Consider the following 15,374-nt stretch of genomic DNA (forward strand, 5'->3'; position numbering starts at 1 on the left):
GTCCAGGAGACTGGGAATGGGGCTTTGAATTCTGGATCACGGGAGGGGAAAATTGGGGTGTTTTGGGGTTTTTTTTGGCATGACAGCGCATTTTCCGGGAGCTGGTGGAACAGGCTCGACGTCTTTTCCCTGAGTCACGGGTTTTGGAGCGCGGGGAGAGAGTGACAATCCCCAACCTCCCCCTCTCACACTCCTCAGAGACCCGAAATCCGCCGCTGGGGATACCCCCGGACCCCTCTGCAGTCCCAGATGGAGATTTGGGATTTTGCCACCTTTTTCATCTTTATTTCAGACGGGATGGGGGCTGGGAAATACTTTCTGGGGAATAAATTTGGGGAAGATGCCGCATTTCCCGTGGGATCAGAGGGTGCTGAGGCACTCGGGGGGATCCTGGAGGGGGTCTGCAGCACCTGAGGAGTCCTGGCTCGTGTCCTGCTCCGGTGTCCCGGAACAGCCCTGGGAGAGACACGGGGGGGACACTGGCACCTCGTGATTCCGTTAAATCCCAGCCCAAAGGGACCGAGCCCCTGCCCGCTGCACCCGCCCGGGCTGGGGATCCAGGGGGGCACCGGCCGTTCCCGGGGCCTGGCGCCGCGGGGAGGGGCAGGTCCGGCCCCACCTGCGGCAGAAGGTGTCCCCCGGGCTGGCTTTGTCCCCCGGGCCGGCCCCGTGTCCCCACGAACCGCCCGGGTGTCCCCGAGCCGGGAATCCTGTGCGCGTTCCTCGCTCCCACCGCGGCTCTCCCAGAACTTCCCCACCTGGGCTTTGCGCACCTCCGGCCCGACACCCGCCGCCTCCGCGCTGTCCTGGGTGTCCCCGCGCTGTCCCCGCTCCCCGCCGAGCTGGCACGGCTCCCGGGGTGTCGCCGGTGCCGCCGCGGGGCCGAGGGCACGGCAGGGGACAGCTGCGGGCGGGGACACCGCGGGCCGTGCCCGACCCTCGGCGCTGGTGGCCGCGCTGTCCCCTGCCGTGCCCGGCTCTGGTGACAAGGTGCCAGCGGCCTGGGCGATGGCCTCGGATAAAATCAGCGACGCCAGGGAGGCGGCGATGCCCTCGGGGCCCCCCCGCGCCCCGCTGTCACCCCCCGGCCCCGCCGCTGTCGCCGATGGCTCCTGCCCCGGGCACGGGGCGTCGGGGTTGGAGATGGGCTCCGGGGGCTCCTCGCTGGACACCGACCCTGTCGCCGATGTCGCCCGCCCCGGGGGCTCGTTGTCGTGGCCGGGCTCCGGGGGCTCCTCGCTGGACACCGACTCCGTGTCCAGGGAGGCGCCGCTGGCGGGCGAAGCCGGGGGCGGCCCGGGGGAAACAGCCCCCGGCTCCGCGCTGGGGGCGGCGCTGTCCCCGCCGGGGGACGCCGGTGTCACCTCCGCGTCCTCCACGGGCGCCTTGTCCGGGCAGGGGAACATGGCCGGGGGGCTCACGGGCGCGGAGATGACCAGAGAGCGGCGGTTGCTGGCGGGGGGGACAGAGCGGTTCAGGCCGGGGTGTCCCCGAGCATCCCTGAGGTGTCACCGGCCCAGCCTGCAGGTGACGCTTCCCCATCCAGCAGGACCCCGACACCTCCCCAGGCCCACCAGAAAGCGCCTTCAGCCCGTCTGTGGCACACCCCGCCCGCCCCAGGACCTTGGGGCCGGAGCCTCGTGGGGGCTGGGGGGCCAATTGTCCCCTCCACCTCCGCTGTGCCCCCTTCTCCCCCGGGCGTTACCTGGGGACGCCTTTGATGATGAACACCTTGCTCGAGTGCTGCTTCTCCAGTTTGCTCATCACCTCGTACAGGTCCCGGTTGAGCTGGGGAAGGGGGACGCAGAAACACCTCAGGGGCCCCCCAGGTACCCCCACCCACCCGGGGTTCAGCAGGGCCCCCAACACCTGGGGACAGCCCAAACACCCTCGGGCTGCTCTGGATGAATGAAATGAAGAGCAAGGACTCTGGAAGGGTGGGAAACAGCATCGGCGTAACCTTCTGGGGACACCTGGGGACACCTGGTGCTACCGGGGGGTGGGGGAGGTGTTTTGGGGTGCCTTCCCCACCTTGCTCATCTCCTTGTAGAAGACGTCACGGAGGTTGGAGATGTTCTGGAACACGGTGATGTAACAGGCGATGCGGCTGCGGGGGACAGGGAGGGGTCTGGGGGTGTCCCACGATGTCCCACAGAGGGGACACCAGAGGGGTCTGGGGGTGTCCCACGATGTCCCACAAAGGGGACACCGGAGGGGTCTGGGGGTGCCCCATGAAGGGGACACCGGAGGGGTCTGGGGATGCTCAGCCACCTCCCACCTGCTGAGTCCCCAACACCTTGGGCCCCACATGGAAGGGGAATGTCCCCCTCAGGGCCACCCCATGGATGCCGTGGAGCTGCCACCTCCCACTGTCACAGGCCCCCCGTGGCCCCCTGCCCCAGGACCCCCGATGTGTCCCTAGGGTGGACTTTGAGGAGAGACCCACGCAACTTCTTCCCTGCATGGGGGGACCTCGCCCACCTGATGGCACCCATGCCCAGCCCATGTCCCCCAGCCCCATGGTGTCCCCCCACCCCTGCTGTGTCCCCCTGTCCCTGCCGGTCCCCCCACCCCACGATGTCGCCCAGCCCCATGATGTCCCCCAGCCCCACAATGTCCCCCAGCCCCACGATGTCCCCCAGTCCCACAATGTCCCCTAGCCCCACAATGTCCCCCAGCCCCACGATGTCCCCCAGCCCCATGATGTCCCCCAGCCCCACAATGTCCCCCAGCCCCACGATGTCCCCCAGCATTACAATGTCCCCCACGCCCCGGTTCTTGATGTCCCCAAGCCCTTGTGGTGTCTCCCAGCCCGATGACATCCCCAGCCTGTCAACGCCCACGGTGACCTCCAGCCCCACGGTGTCCCCAAATCCCTGCAGTGTCCCTCAGCCCCCTGCATGTCCCCGAGCCCCCGCGATGTCGCCAGGCCTGTGACAGCCCCGTACCTGCCGTACAGGACCGGCAGCTCCTCCCGCAGGTCCCTGTTCAGGTCCTCAAACACCGCCTGGGCTTTATTGAACTCCTCCTCGGCCTGCGGGGAGGGACAGGGGGCCGTGGCTTTGTCCCCACGGCCGGGGGACTGTCCCCACACGGGGGCTGTGCCGGGGCATCCTGGGGAGTCCCAACCTTGGCGATTTTGGCCTCGTCCTTTTTCTTGGCGCTCTGCAGAGCCTCCAGGTGGTGCCGGGCGCTGTCGTAGTCCACGAGCTTTCGGCCCCGCTTGGCGATGCGCTCCTGGGAAGGGGGGACAGGTGAGCCAGGACCCCCCGTGCTCCCCCCGCCCCCAGCCCCACCAGACCACGCAGGGGCACCTTAAAATCCCCGAACTGAGCCAGGTAATTCTCCATGAGCCGCAGGGCTTGGTCAGCCAGCTTCGCCTCGTAGTCATCCCACAGGAGGTCATTGCTCTGGGGGGACAGTGACAGGGACAGGGACAGCAGTGGCACCCGGGACCCTCCAACCCCCCCAGGCTTCAAGGGGACCCTTGGGGACACCCAGGGCTCACGTCGGCGATGGCGCGGAGCTCCTCGTGCCCGTCCCACTCGGGGCTGTAAATCTCCTGCAGCGTCTCGGCCACTCTGCGGGAGCTCTCGTGCATCACTGCGGACACAGACGTGCGGCACGGTCATTGGCATGGCCATGGTCATTGGCATGGTCATGGTCATTGGCATGGTCATGGCCATGGTCATTGGCATTGTGATTGTGATTGTGATTGTGATTGTCATTGTCATTGTCATTGTCATTGTCATTGCCATAGTCATTGTCACTGTCATTGTCATTGTCAATGTCAATGTCACTGTCATTCCCATTGTTATTGTCACTGTCATTGTCATTGTCATTGTCAATGTCACTGTCATTCCCATTGTTATTGTCACTGTCACTGTCACTGTCATTGTCATTGTCATTGCCATAGTCATTGTCACTGTCACTGTCATTGTCATTGTCATTGTCAAAGTCAATGTCACTGTCATTCCCATTGTTATTGTCACTGTCATTGTCATTGTCATTGTCATTGTCATTGTCATTGTCATTGTCAATGTCACTGTCATTCCCATTGTTATTGTCACTGTCACTGTCACTGTCATTGTCATTGTCATTGTCATTGCCATAGTCATTGTCACTGTCACTGTCATTGTCATTGTCATTGTCAAGGTCAATGTCACTGTCATTCCCATTGTTATTGTCACTGTCACTGTCATTGTCATTGTCATTGTCATTGTCATTGTCACTGCCATTGCCATTGTCATTGTCATGATAATTTATTCCTGATCGTTATTAATTTATTCATTACTGTCTGTTGTTGTTTATTAGCCCAGGTGTGTTATTTTAAATTATTTATTGTCCCTATTATCCCATATATAGCATGTATATCCGATAGATAACATATCTATCTGTTTTTCTATTTAACATATTATATATTATATATATCCTATATGTATTTATTATCTATTATCCCACATACAGTATTTATATTATTATTTTATCTTTAATATATATTTAATATCCATTATTTTTATATCTTTATTATCCCATATGTATTTAATACATAGTGCAATATAAAAATATATATTGCATATGTCATATATGTAGGATATATAATACATAGCTCATATATAATATATTATATATTATTCCATTATTATTATTATTATTATTATTATTATTATTATTATTACTATTACTATTACTATTACTATTACTATTACTATTACTATTACTATTATTATTATTATTATTTTCTCTTTGTTATCCATTTGTAGCTTACAATAGATTTATTCTCATTTTTTATTCTTTTTTTTTATTTAATACCGATTTTTAATTAACAATCTATTTATTATAAGCACTATTTATTTCCTCTGCTATCCCTTATTTACTATCCTGGCTCCGCCCGGAGCCCCTCCCTGTTCCCGGGTTTCCCTGAGGCATTCGGGGCCGGTTCCGCACCTCTCACGGCTCCCACGAACCCCTTGAGGTCCTTGTAGAGTTTGTGGCCCTCGTTCTGCAAAACACAGCGGCGAGGGGGGTCAGGGCTGTCCGGGGGCTGGGGGGACAGGCCCCCGGTGTCCCCCTGTGGGGTGTCCGCAGTGTCCCCGGTGTCCCCCTGTCACCTGCTGCAGCTGGAAGTTGTAGGCGCTCTGCTCGAACTGCTCGTCTTTGGTTTCCACCGTTTTGCCCAATTTTTGCAAAACCTGTGATGGAGAGAGAGGGGAAGAGCCCCCCACCACACCCCGAGGTCACCGGGCCCCCCAAAACCGCCCTGAGGGGCTGCCGAGGATCCGGCAGGGCAGGACCTGTGTGGGAATGCAAAATTTCACTGCACCCACTCAGTGCTTTCATTTTTTTCAGGAAAATGGTGAATTTTGGGATGCCAATTTACCTCCCACCCTAAACCCTGCAGGTGCAGTCCTGTGCACCCCAAAACACCCTGAGCTCCAACTGTGGGGCACAGGGGACACCATGAGGAGGATGAGGAGGGTCTGAGGCTGAGGGAGAGCTCAGAGGCTGCACTGGGTGGGGGAGATTTGGGGTGTCCAGGCTGAACTTCCTGGGAAGAGGCTGAGTCTGGACTGGGGCAGCTTTGGGGTGTCCAGGAAGAGATGGAGCTCCCTGGGAAGAGGCTGGGGCCAGGCATGAAGGAGTTTTGGGGTGCTCAGGAAGAGGGTGACCCTCTGGAAAATGACTGAAGCTGGATGGGGGGAAATTCAGAGTGTCCAGGAAGAGGCTGAACCCCCCAGGAAGAGGTTGGGGCCAGGCAGGAGGGACTTTTTGGGTGTCCCCAAACAACTTGACCCCCACAGGAAGAGGCCAGGGCTGGGAGCAGGGAGCTTTGGAGTGTCCAGGAAGAGGCTGGGGCTGGGTCGGAGGGAGATTTGGGATGTCCAGGAAGAGGTTGGGCCCCCTGGGAAGAGGCCAGGACCGGCTGGGAGGGAGATCTGCTGTGTGCAGGAAGCAGCCAGAGCCTGGCCCCGGATGATTGAGCCGTGGGAAAGCCAAATTTAGCACCAAGTCCCGGCCAGGAAGCCTGGGAGGGTGAGGGTTTGGAAGGGTCTTTTGTGTCACCCCCAAAACTGCAGTCACAACTACATTTTTTGGGGGAGGAAAGGAAAGAGGTTCCCCCAAAGTGCCCCAAAGCAGCTGAGAATTGCCCCGCTCGTGCCGCTTCCGCAGCCCTTCCCCCTCGCTTCCTGCGGGCCCCTGCCGGTCTCGCCGACATTCCTGGGACCACCGGCCACGCTGGGTCCCGCCGGGCACCCTCAGTGCCTGCCAGCCCAGGGAGCCTGTGCCACCACCCCACAGCCCCCCATACCCTCTGCAAGGTGTTTTGGGTGGAAAACCCCCCACCACTGGAGAAGCCAAAGTATCTTGGGGAGCTCTGGGAGATGCCATCCTCCAAAGCCATGGAGCAACGATGACATTGACCCAGAAACGCCCAAATTCCCACCCTGGGAACACCCAAAGGTGCTGAGCTGTGCTGTTTGGGCCGCCCTGGGAGCACTGTGGTGGGAAAGAAGGACAAATCCAGTGAAAGCTGGGATTCGGGGGTGGGTGGCACTGCCGTACCTTCTCCTGGGCGCGGCTGAAGTGCTTCTGGACCTGCCTGGCGAAGAGCCCGGCGCTGCCGCTCCTGCCCTCGGCCATGGCCCCGGCCCGCCCCGCCCGCGGCCCCGCGGCTACCGTTGGAGGGTTTTGATGGAGGAAGTCGGAGGCGAGGCCAGGCAGCATCCGCTGCGCGCCCCGGAACCCCCAAACCCCCAAAAGGCTCTCCTGGACCAGGGCCAGGCCACAGGGCTGGGCAACCATGAGGGATCTGGCGCTGGGAGGGACCCTCAAGGACCGTCGAGGCCGTTCCTGGCCCTGTGCAGGACAAAACCCCAATGGACAGGTTGTGGTCAATAAGGTCTCTGACCTCACAGATTGTGAAATCACCAGAACTGGAACGGACCCACAAAAGTCACCTGTTGGTTCTGCAAAAGACAACCCCAAAGACGCCCAAAATCCAAGAGTGTTGTCTAAGTGCTCCCTGATGTACAGACTCAAGGTGATACAGAGTAAAAATTTAACAAGGTAGAAATCCATTTGAATTTAAGTGAAATGTGCTGTAAATAAACATACCCATTCCCTACAAATCTTTATTAGAATTGTGGGGTTTGATTTTTCATCCGCATTTCAGAGGTATCATGGAAATCCTGAGTTGAAAGACATCCCCTGGGAACAAAGAATTGTGGAACATATGGAGTAGGATAGGACGTAAGGTGTGTGTTCAATGTTTGTCCATGCACAGGACAATCCCAAGAACCTCAGTAATTAGGAAATCCGATGTTTTTAGCCCAAAAATGAGTTTGCAGCCCTTTGTGTCACAGCTGGGGGATCAGCTTTGCATTGGGGTGTCCCTGTGTGGGGCAGAGCTGTTGCTGCTGTCCCTCAACACATGCCCTCGACAGAACAAACATGGGATTACTTGGAAATGGAGTTCCTGGGAAATCCCGTGTTTTCCTTGGAGATAAGGGCAGAACTGCAGCAGGTGCTTTTGATTGCCTTCACTTTTTCTGGCCTGGCTGACCCCATGAACCCGGTGATCCCAAATGCCAGCTGTGCCTGTGCCTCGAGGGCCAAGGTCCCCCCCAAAACAACCCGAGTTTGGAGTTCAAGGGGGAAAAAATGACACCGTTTTGGCCAAAACGCCGGGGTTTCTTTCAAACCACATCGCTGCTTCGTTCTGCCCCAAGCTCAGGCCCCAGGGAGGCCGAGCCCCGGCGCTGCCCCAGCGCTGGCTGCGCTGGGGGCTTGGGGAGGGGCTGAAGGTCGTGGCCTGGCTGTGCCTCGATTTCCCCGTCCCGGCGCCGATGCGGCCGCATTCGGGTGCTGGATCCAGCCCTGGGAGCCATCGCACCGAGCGAGGCCGCGGAGAGCGGCAGCCGAGGCCCGGCGGGCTGAGAGCGGCCCCGGCGGAGCCGGCGCTGCGGCCGCGGGGCCGGGAGCCGCCAGCGCGGGGCAGCGTCCCCGGGATCCGGCGGCGCTCGGGCTGCCCTGGGGTGCCCGGGCGCCGCGTGTGCCTTGGCGGAGGGGCCAAGGCCGCTCGGGGGCCGCGGCACCTGCCGCCCTTCCCGCGCCTCCTCCCGCGGCCCCGTTAAAGCGCCCGCGGGGCAGCCCCGGCCCCGCGGCGGACAGCGCTCCACGATGATGCTGCAGCTCGTGCTCCTCGCCGCGCTCGCCCTGTGCGGTGAGTCCCGCCCGGAGCCTCCGGCCTCGGCAGCTGCCGAAGGCCCCGGGACCCACCCCGCGGGGGGCTCACGCCGCGCCTCTGTCCCCAGGGCGCTGCTCCGAGCTGGATCTCGATGGCATGCAGCGGGTGGTCGGCGGCACCGAGGCGCGCTCGCACGCCTGGCCCTACCAGGTGGGTCCTGCCGGCGTCCCGCGGCCGGGCCCGGGGCTCTCCCCGCGCCGGGACCCCGCGCTGAGCCCCGCGCCGCCTCTCGCCCCCTCCCCAGATCTCCCTGCAGTATTACTCCAACGGCGGCTGGCACCACACCTGCGGGGGCTCCCTCATCCAGAGGAACTGGGTGATGACCGCCGCCCACTGCGTCAACAAGTGAGCGGCCCGCGGCCCCCTCCTTCCTCTCGCCAAAGCTCCTTTCCCCCAAAATCCTTTCCAAGGAGAAATTCTGCCTGCCCCGGCCACCAGAGCGGCCGCCCTCGGAGGCCTTTGGGGCTCCTCAGGCAGGGGCTCCAGGGGCTCCTCCGGGAGCGTCCTCTCCCCGCTCGGAGCCTCCCGGATCAGCTCCCGCTCGGGCTGAGCGGAGCTCGGGGCTGACGGAGGGCTTTTTGCACCTTGCCGGCAGACAATTGCAGTACCGTGTGGTGGCCGGCGAGCACAACCTCAACGTCAACGAGGGCAGCGAGCAGGTCTTCAGCGTCAGCAAGATCGTCGTCCACCCCTACTGGAATAGCAACAACGTGGGCGCAGGGTAACGCCCGCGGGAGGGGCACCTGGGGGCAGCGCGGCCGGGCTTTGGGCAGGCTCCCCGTAACATGCCGTCCCTCCCCGCGGCAGCTACGACATCGCCCTGTTCCGCCTGAGCAGCTACGCCACCCTGAACAGCGCCGTGCAGCTGGCGGTGCTGCCCCAGGAGGGCACCGTCCTGCCCAACAACTACCCCTGCGTCATCACGGGCTGGGGCCTGACCCGCAGTGAGTAACGGGCTCCCCCCGCCCCGAATCGCCGCGCCCGGGCACCGCCGGCAGCCGCGGCGGCGCTCGGAGCCGCGGACGGCGCCCGGAGGCTTCGCCCGGGGCTCCGCCCGGGCCACGCGGGCGCCCAGCGCCGGCCGGGGCCGCGCCGAGCCCGGGGGGCGCGGACGGGCCCGGGGGGCTCGGCGGGGGCCGCGGGCTCGGCTTTGCCGGCGGCGTCCGGCGGCTCCGAGGCGGCGCTGACCGGCGCCGGCCCCGCGCAGGCAACGGGCAGCTGTCCAGCGTCCTGCTCCAGGCCTCCCTGCCCGTCGTGGACTACCAGATCTGCTCCAGCGCGTCCTACTGGGGCTCCCTGGTCAAGAACACCATGGTGTGCGCCGGCGGCGACGGCGTGCGCTCCGGCTGCCAGGTCCGGCCGCGGCCCCCGCGCCGCCCCCGCCGCCCCCGCGCCCCCCCAGCCCCGGCTCACGCCGCCCCTCGCTCCGCAGGGCGATTCCGGCGGGCCGCTGCACTGCGCCGTCAACGGGCAGTACCAGGTGCACGGCGTCACCAGCTTCGTGTCCAGCCAGGGCTGCAACGTGCTCCGCAAACCCACCGTGTTCACCCGCGTCTCCGCCTACGTCTCCTGGATCAAAAGCGTAAGGCGGCCGCGCCGGGCCGCGCCGCGCCGGGCCGGGCTCAGCCCCGGCGCTCTCGGGGCTCCGCTGCGCCGGCCCCGGCCCCGCGCGGCTCAGCCCGGCCCTCTCTCCCTTCCAGGTGGTCGCCCAGAACTGAGCCCGGCCGGACAAGCGCTCGCTGCCCCTGGCCCGTGGCCATGCCCTGACCGTCCCCCGCCGCGCTCCGGGCTCCTCGCACCCGAGCCGGCCTCAATAAAATCTCTCCTCCCGTCTCGGTGCCTCCGTGCTGCCTTGCCCCGCGCCCGCCCATCCTTCCTCCTCCGGCCCGCCGTCCTCATCGCCGCCCAGCTCCCGCACCAGCCCTTCCCCGCCTCCTCCTCTTCCTCACTCCTCAGGGAAGAGCCCTGGGGAGCCGGAGCTGGCTCCGAGCTGTCGGGGCAGCCCCAGCGTCTCTGGGACGCTGGAAAAGGGGGAAATGCTGCAGATCCCCCTCCTGGGCAGCGAGGCAATTGCCCCTTGGCTGTGCGGGGGCACGCGGAGGATTCGGGGCCATCCCATCGGCATTTCCCCTGCCGCTCGCTCCATTTCCCTTCCCAAAATGACCTCCTCGGCCATGAGAGCTGTCGGATTCGGGCACTGCCACCTCCTCGTCCCTCAGCTGCATCCTGGCGCTGTGCCACAGCCCCCCGGCCTGGGGACAAACCGCCAGCACCAACGTGCCCCAAACCCCCACTTTACACCCCAACCAGACACTGCGGGGTGGATCCGGCGCCCGCTGGGAGTTCCTCCCACCCCTCGGTCGCGTCCTGCCGAACAAAACACCCAAGAACGACCAGATGGCTCTGCCAGCCCCGCGGTGGCCGCGGGAGCCGTGGCTGTGCCTGGCACTGCTGAACCCCCGCGGGCTGTGCCCGGTTCTGCCCCTCCCAACCAGAAACACACCGAGGGGCTGGAGCACGTTCAGAGGAGGGAACAGAGCTGGGGAAGAGGCTGGAGCAGCTGAGGGAGCTGAGGAGGCTCAGCCTGGAGGAAAGGAGCCTCAGGGGGGACCTTCTGGCTCTCCACGACTCCCTGAGAGCAGGGGACAGCTGGGGGAGTCAGGTTCTGCTCCCAAGGAAACGGGACAGGAGGGGAGGACAGAGGCTCAGGTTGTGCCGGGAGAGGCTCAGCTTGGACACCAGGAGATCGACACAATCCCCTCCCTTGGGCTGCTGCGGTTCCAGCCCTGGCTCCCCACGGCAGTTCCGGTTGTCCTGTTCCACAAAGCCTTTGATTCCCCGTGCAGTGACCCAGCACAGCCCCAGCTGGTGCCTCTGAGGAGGAGCCCCTCGGGTTTATCTCCTCACAGTCCAAGAGTGCAAGTTTCACTCTTCCTCTCAAATCTTTGGCTCCTCTCGTCTCTCCCAGTGCCCACACACTTGGCGGTGCCACTGCTCTCCAAAGGCTCAGCACTTCACAGCCTCTTGTACCACCCAGAGCTCAACCTTCATCTCAACCACAAACTGATCTCTTGTACCAGCTGCATTCCTCAACACACCAAGCACAGAATCCCAGAATCCCGGAGGTGGGAAAAGCCCTCGCAGACCATCGAGTCCCAGTGTGCCCAATCCCCACCTTGTCACCAGCCCAGAGCACTGAGTGCCACATCCAGTCCTTCCTTGGACACCTCCATGGAGAGGGGCTCCACCACGCCACGGGGCTGCCCCTGCCAATGGCCAACCACCGTCCCTGTGTCTTGGGCTGCAAGATGTGGCTGGGGGCGGGAGCGGGGGGCTGTATTCTACTGCCATCTGTTAGAGATGGAGCAGTTATCATCTGTTCATTGGGCAGTTTTTCATTATCTCTTCTGTTCATGGCCCACTGAGTGTCCCTGCATGGCTGAGAAAATTCCATCATCCCACTGGGAGCTGCTTCGCCCAGGGGGAGGAGCCGAGAATTCCTACTTGGATCCAATCTGACCTGGGAACAGCACAGCAGCCTTTGCCCCCTGCATTCCCAGAGGAGCAGCTTCCTTCCCCCTGCATTCCCAGAGGAGCAGCTTCCTTCCCCTGCATTCCCAGAGGAGCAGCTTCCTTCCCCCTGCATTCCCAGAGGAGCCCAGGCCCATCTCCCCCAGCCCTGGAGCTCCAGAGGAAAACTCCCCCCTTGTGCAGGATCCTGCTCCAGCAGAAGCACAGCTGGCACTGCAGCGCTGGGTGGTACAAGAGGCTGTGAAGTGCTGAGCCTTTGGAGAGCAGTGGCACCGCCAAGTGTGTGGGCACTGGGAGAGACGAGAGGAGCCAAAGATTTGAGAGGAAGAGTGAAACTTGCACTCTTGGACTGTGAGGAGATAAACCCGAGGGGCTCCTCCTCAGAGGCACCAGCTGGGGCTGTGCGGGGTCACTGCACGGGGAATCAAAGGCTTTGTGGAACAGGACAACCGGAACTGCCGTGGGGAGCCAGGGCTGGAACCGCAGCAGCCCAAGGGAGGGGATTGTGTCGATCTCCTGGTGTCCAAGCTGAGCCTCTCCCGGCACAACCTGAGCCTCTGTCCTCCCCTCCTGTCCCGTTTCCTTGGGAGCAGAACCTGACTCCCCCAGCTGTCCCCTGCTCTCAGGGAGTCGTGGAGAGCCAGAAGGTCCCCCCTGAGGCTCCTTTCCTCCAGGCTGAGCCTCCTCAGCTCCCTCAGCTGCTCCAGCCTCTTCCCCAGCTCTGTTCCCTCCTCTGAACGTGCTCCAGCCCCTCGGTGTGTTTCTGGTTGGGAGGGGCAGAACCGGGCACAGCCCGCGGGGGTTCAGCAGTGCCAGGCACAGCCACGGCTCCCGCGGCCACCGCGGGGCTGGCAGAGCCATCTGGTCGTTCTTGGGTGTTTTGTTCGGCAGGACGCGACCGAGGGGTGGGAGGAACTCCCAGCGGGCGCCGGATCCACCCCGCAGTGTCTGGTTGGGGTGTAAAGTGGGGGTTTGGGGCACGTTGGTGCTGGCGGTTTGTCCCCAGGCCGGGGGGCTGTGGCACAGCGCCAGGATGCAGCTGAGGGACGAGGAGGTGGCAGTGCCCGAATCCGACAGCTCTCATGGCCGAGGAGGTCATTTTGGGAAGGGAAATGGAGCGAGCGGCAGGGGAAATGCCGATGGGATGGCCCCGAATCCTCCGCGTGCCCCCGCACAGCCAAGGGGCAATTGCCTCGCTGCCCAGGAGGGGGATCTGCAGCATTTCCCCCTTTTCCAGCGTCCCAGAGACGCTGGGGCTGCCCCGACAGCTCGGAGCCAGCTCCGGCTCCCCAGGGCTCTTCCCTGAGGAGTGAGGAAGAGGAGGAGGCGGGGAAGGGCTGGTGCGGGAGCTGGGCGGCGATGAGGACGGCGGGCCGGAGGAGGAAGGATGGGCGGGCGCGGGGCAAGGCAGCACGGAGGCACCGAGACGGGAGGAGAGATTTTATTGAGGCCGGCTCGGGTGCGAGGAGCCCGGAGCGCGGCGGGGGACGGTCAGGGCATGGCCACGGGCCAGGGGCAGCGAGCGCTTGTCCGGCCGGGCTCAGTTCTGGGCGACCACCTGGAAGGGAGAGAGGGCCGGGCTGAGCCGCGCGGGGCCGGGGCCGGCGCAGCGGAGCCCCGAGAGCGCCGGGGCTGAGCCCGGCCCGGCGCGGCCCGGCCCGGCGCGGCCGCCTTACGCTTTTGATCCAGGAGACGTAGGCGGAGACGCGGGTGAACACGGTGGGTTTGCGGAGCACGTTGCAGCCCTGGCTGGACACGAAGCTGGTGACGCCGTGCACCTGGTACTGCCCGTTGACGGCGCAGTGCAGCGGCCCGCCGGAATCGCCCTGCGGAGCGAGGGGCGGCGTGAGCCGGGGCTGGGGGGGCGCGGGGGCGGCGGGGGCGGCGCGGGGGCCGCGGCCGGACCTGGCAGCCGGAGCGCACGCCGTCGCCGCCGGCGCACACCATGGTGTTCTTGACCAGGGAGCCCCAGTAGGACGCGCTGGAGCAGATCTGGTAGTCCACGACGGGCAGGGAGGCCTGGAGCAGGACGCTGGACAGCTGCCCGTTGCCTGCGCGGGGCCGGCGCCGGTCAGCGCCGCCTCGGAGCCGCCGGACGCCGCCGGCAAAGCCGAGCCCGCGGCCCCCGCCGAGCCCCCCCGGGCCCGTCCGCGCCCCCCGGGCTCGGCGCGGCCCCGGCCGGCGCTGGGCGCCCGCGTGGCCCGGGCGGAGCCCCGGGCGAAGCCTCCGGGCGCCGTCCGCGGCTCCGAGCGCCGCCGCGGCTGCCGGCGGTGCCCGGGCGCGGCGATTCGGGGCGGGGGGAGCCCGTTACTCACTGCGGGTCAGGCCCCAGCCCGTGATGACGCAGGGGTAGTTGTTGGGCAGGACGGTGCCCTCCTGGGGCAGCACCGCCAGCTGCACGGCGCTGTTCAGGGTGGCGTAGCTGCTCAGGCGGAACAGGGCGATGTCGTAGCTGCCGCGGGGAGGGACGGCATGTTACGGGGAGCCTGCCCAAAGCCCGGCCGCGCTGCCCCCAGGTGCCCCTCCCGCGGGCGTTACCCTGCGCCCACGTTGTTGCTATTCCAGTAGGGGTGGACGACGATCTTGCTGACGCTGAAGACCTGCTCGCTGCCCTCGTTGACGTTGAGGTTGTGCTCGCCGGCCACCACACGGTACTGCAATTGTCTGCCGGCAAGGTGCAAAAAGCCCTCCGTCAGCCCCGAGCTCCGCTCAGCCCGAGCGGGAGCTGATCCGGGAGGCTCCGAGCGGGGAGAGGACGCTCCCGGAGGAGCCCCTGGAGCCCCTGCCTGAGGAGCCCCAAAGGCCTCCGAGGGCGGCCGCTCTGGTGGCCGGGGCAGGCAGAATTTCTCCTTGGAAAGGATTTTGGGGGAAAGGAGCTTTGGCGAGAGGAAGGAGGGGGCCCCGGGCCGCTCACTTGTTGACGCAGTGGGCGGCGGTCATCACCCAGTTCCTCTGGATGAGGGAGCCCCCGCAGGTGTGGTGCCAGCCGCCGTTGGAGTAATACTGCAGGGAGATCTGGGGAGGGGGCGAGAGGCGGCGCGGGGCTCAGCGCGGGGTCCCGGCGCGGGGAGAGCCCCGGGCCCGGCCGCGGGACGCCGGCAGGACCCACCTGGTAGGGCCAGGCGTGCGAGCGCGCCTCGGTGCCGCCGACCACCCGCTGCATGCCATCGAGATCCAGCTCGGAGCAGCGCCCTGGGGACAGAGGCGCGGCGTGAGCCCCCCGCGGGGTGGGTCCCGGGGCCTTCGGCAGCTGCCGAGGCCGGAGGCTCCGGGCGGGACTCACCGCACAGGGCGAGCGCGGCGAGGAGCACGAGCTGCAGCATCATCGTGGAGCGCTGTCCGCCGCGGGGCCGGGGCTGCCCCGCGGGCGCTTTAACGGGGCCGCGGGAGGAGGCGCGGGAAGGGCGGCAGGTGCCGCGGCCCCCGAGCGGCCTTGGCCCCTCCGCCAAGGCACACGCGGCGCCCGGGCACCCCAGGGCAGCCCGAGCGCCGCCGGATCCCGGGGACGCTGCCCCGCGCTGGCGGCTCCCGGCCCCGCGGCCGCAGCGCCGGCTCCGCCGGGGCCGCTCTCAGCCCGCCGGGCCTCGGCTGCCGC

General features: G+C 64.5%; 3 protein-coding genes across 4 annotated transcripts; 1 reads left to right on the plus strand and 2 right to left on the minus strand.

Moving 5' to 3' along the window:
• Positions 1-256: 256 nt before the first annotated feature.
• BIN2 (bridging integrator 2) lies at positions 257-7,907 on the minus strand. Of its 2 annotated transcripts, none has more exons than XM_085562934.1 (11): positions 6,565-7,907; positions 5,112-5,294; positions 4,948-5,002; positions 3,509-3,603; positions 3,315-3,410; positions 3,130-3,237; positions 2,949-3,034; positions 2,032-2,107; positions 1,706-1,788; positions 759-1,452; positions 257-456 (listed from the first exon to the last, which is right to left on the minus strand). In XM_085562934.1, the coding sequence occupies exons 4-11, from the start codon at positions 3,599-3,601 to the stop codon at positions 361-363; spliced, it is 1,332 nt and encodes a 443-aa protein (XP_085419060.1). In that variant the 5' UTR covers positions 3,602-3,603; positions 4,948-5,002; positions 5,112-5,294; positions 6,565-7,907; the 3' UTR covers positions 257-360. The 2 variants fall into 2 exon arrangements, with proteins under 2 accessions (XP_085419060.1, XP_085419059.1); XM_085562933.1 differs by having other exon boundaries at positions 5,112-5,192; positions 6,565-7,890.
• A 169-nt stretch (positions 7,908-8,076) lies between these two features.
• Positions 8,077-10,081, plus strand: LOC110481815 (chymotrypsin-like elastase family member 1). The gene is made up of 8 exons (XM_021550602.2): positions 8,077-8,224; positions 8,316-8,398; positions 8,493-8,593; positions 8,844-8,969; positions 9,056-9,192; positions 9,456-9,601; positions 9,681-9,830; positions 9,949-10,081. The coding sequence occupies exons 1-8, from the start codon at positions 8,182-8,184 to the stop codon at positions 9,964-9,966; spliced, it is 804 nt and encodes a 267-aa protein (XP_021406277.1). The 5' UTR covers positions 8,077-8,181; the 3' UTR covers positions 9,967-10,081.
• A 3,123-nt stretch (positions 10,082-13,204) lies between these two features.
• LOC110477839 (chymotrypsin like elastase 1) lies at positions 13,205-15,209 on the minus strand. The gene is made up of 8 exons (XM_021543952.2): positions 15,063-15,209; positions 14,889-14,971; positions 14,694-14,794; positions 14,318-14,443; positions 14,095-14,231; positions 13,685-13,830; positions 13,456-13,605; positions 13,205-13,337 (listed from the first exon to the last, which is right to left on the minus strand). Exons 1-8 carry the CDS (start codon positions 15,103-15,105, stop codon positions 13,320-13,322), a joined length of 804 nt encoding a protein of 267 aa, XP_021399627.1. The 5' UTR covers positions 15,106-15,209; the 3' UTR covers positions 13,205-13,319.
• Positions 15,210-15,374: the final 165 nt, after the last annotated feature.

This window comes from Lonchura striata, chromosome 29 (assembly GCF_050655825.1).
Source record: "Lonchura striata isolate lonStrDom1 chromosome 29, ASM5065582v1, whole genome shotgun sequence".
Lineage (NCBI taxonomy): Eukaryota > Metazoa > Chordata > Aves > Passeriformes > Estrildidae > Lonchura > Lonchura striata.

What these genes read in the sequence shown, in the direction of transcription:
- LOC110481815 (XM_021550602.2), top strand. Translation starts at nt 8,182, where the DNA reads ATGATGCTGCAGCTCGTGCTCCTCGCCGCGCTCGCCCTGTGCG. An exon ending in CGCACGCCTGGCCCTACCAG is followed by an intron (nt 8,399 to 8,492) that starts GTGGGTCCTGCC and finishes CCCCCTCCCCAG; the next exon opens with ATCTCCCTGCAGTATTACTC. An exon ending in GCGTGCGCTCCGGCTGCCAG is followed by an intron (nt 9,602 to 9,680) that starts GTCCGGCCGCGG and finishes CTCGCTCCGCAG; the next exon opens with GGCGATTCCGGCGGGCCGCT.
- LOC110477839 (XM_021543952.2), bottom strand. Translation starts at nt 15,105, where the DNA reads ATGATGCTGCAGCTCGTGCTCCTCGCCGCGCTCGCCCTGTGCG. An exon ending in CGCCGCGCTCGCCCTGTGCG is followed by an intron (nt 14,972 to 15,062) that starts GTGAGTCCCGCC and finishes CTCTGTCCCCAG; the next exon opens with GGCGCTGCTCCGAGCTGGAT. An exon ending in GCGTGCGCTCCGGCTGCCAG is followed by an intron (nt 13,606 to 13,684) that starts GTCCGGCCGCGG and finishes CTCGCTCCGCAG; the next exon opens with GGCGATTCCGGCGGGCCGCT.
- BIN2 (XM_085562933.1), bottom strand. Translation starts at nt 7,080, where the DNA reads ATGGATTTCTACCTTGTTAAATTTTTACTCTGTATCACCTTGAGTCTG. An exon ending in TCAGCCGCGCCCAGGAGAAG is followed by an intron (nt 5,193 to 6,564) that starts GTACGGCAGTGC and finishes TCTCCATCACAG; the next exon opens with GTTTTGCAAAAATTGGGCAA. An exon ending in CTCAGTTCGGGGATTTTAAG is followed by an intron (nt 3,238 to 3,314) that starts GTGCCCCTGCGT and finishes CCCCCTTCCCAG; the next exon opens with GAGCGCATCGCCAAGCGGGG.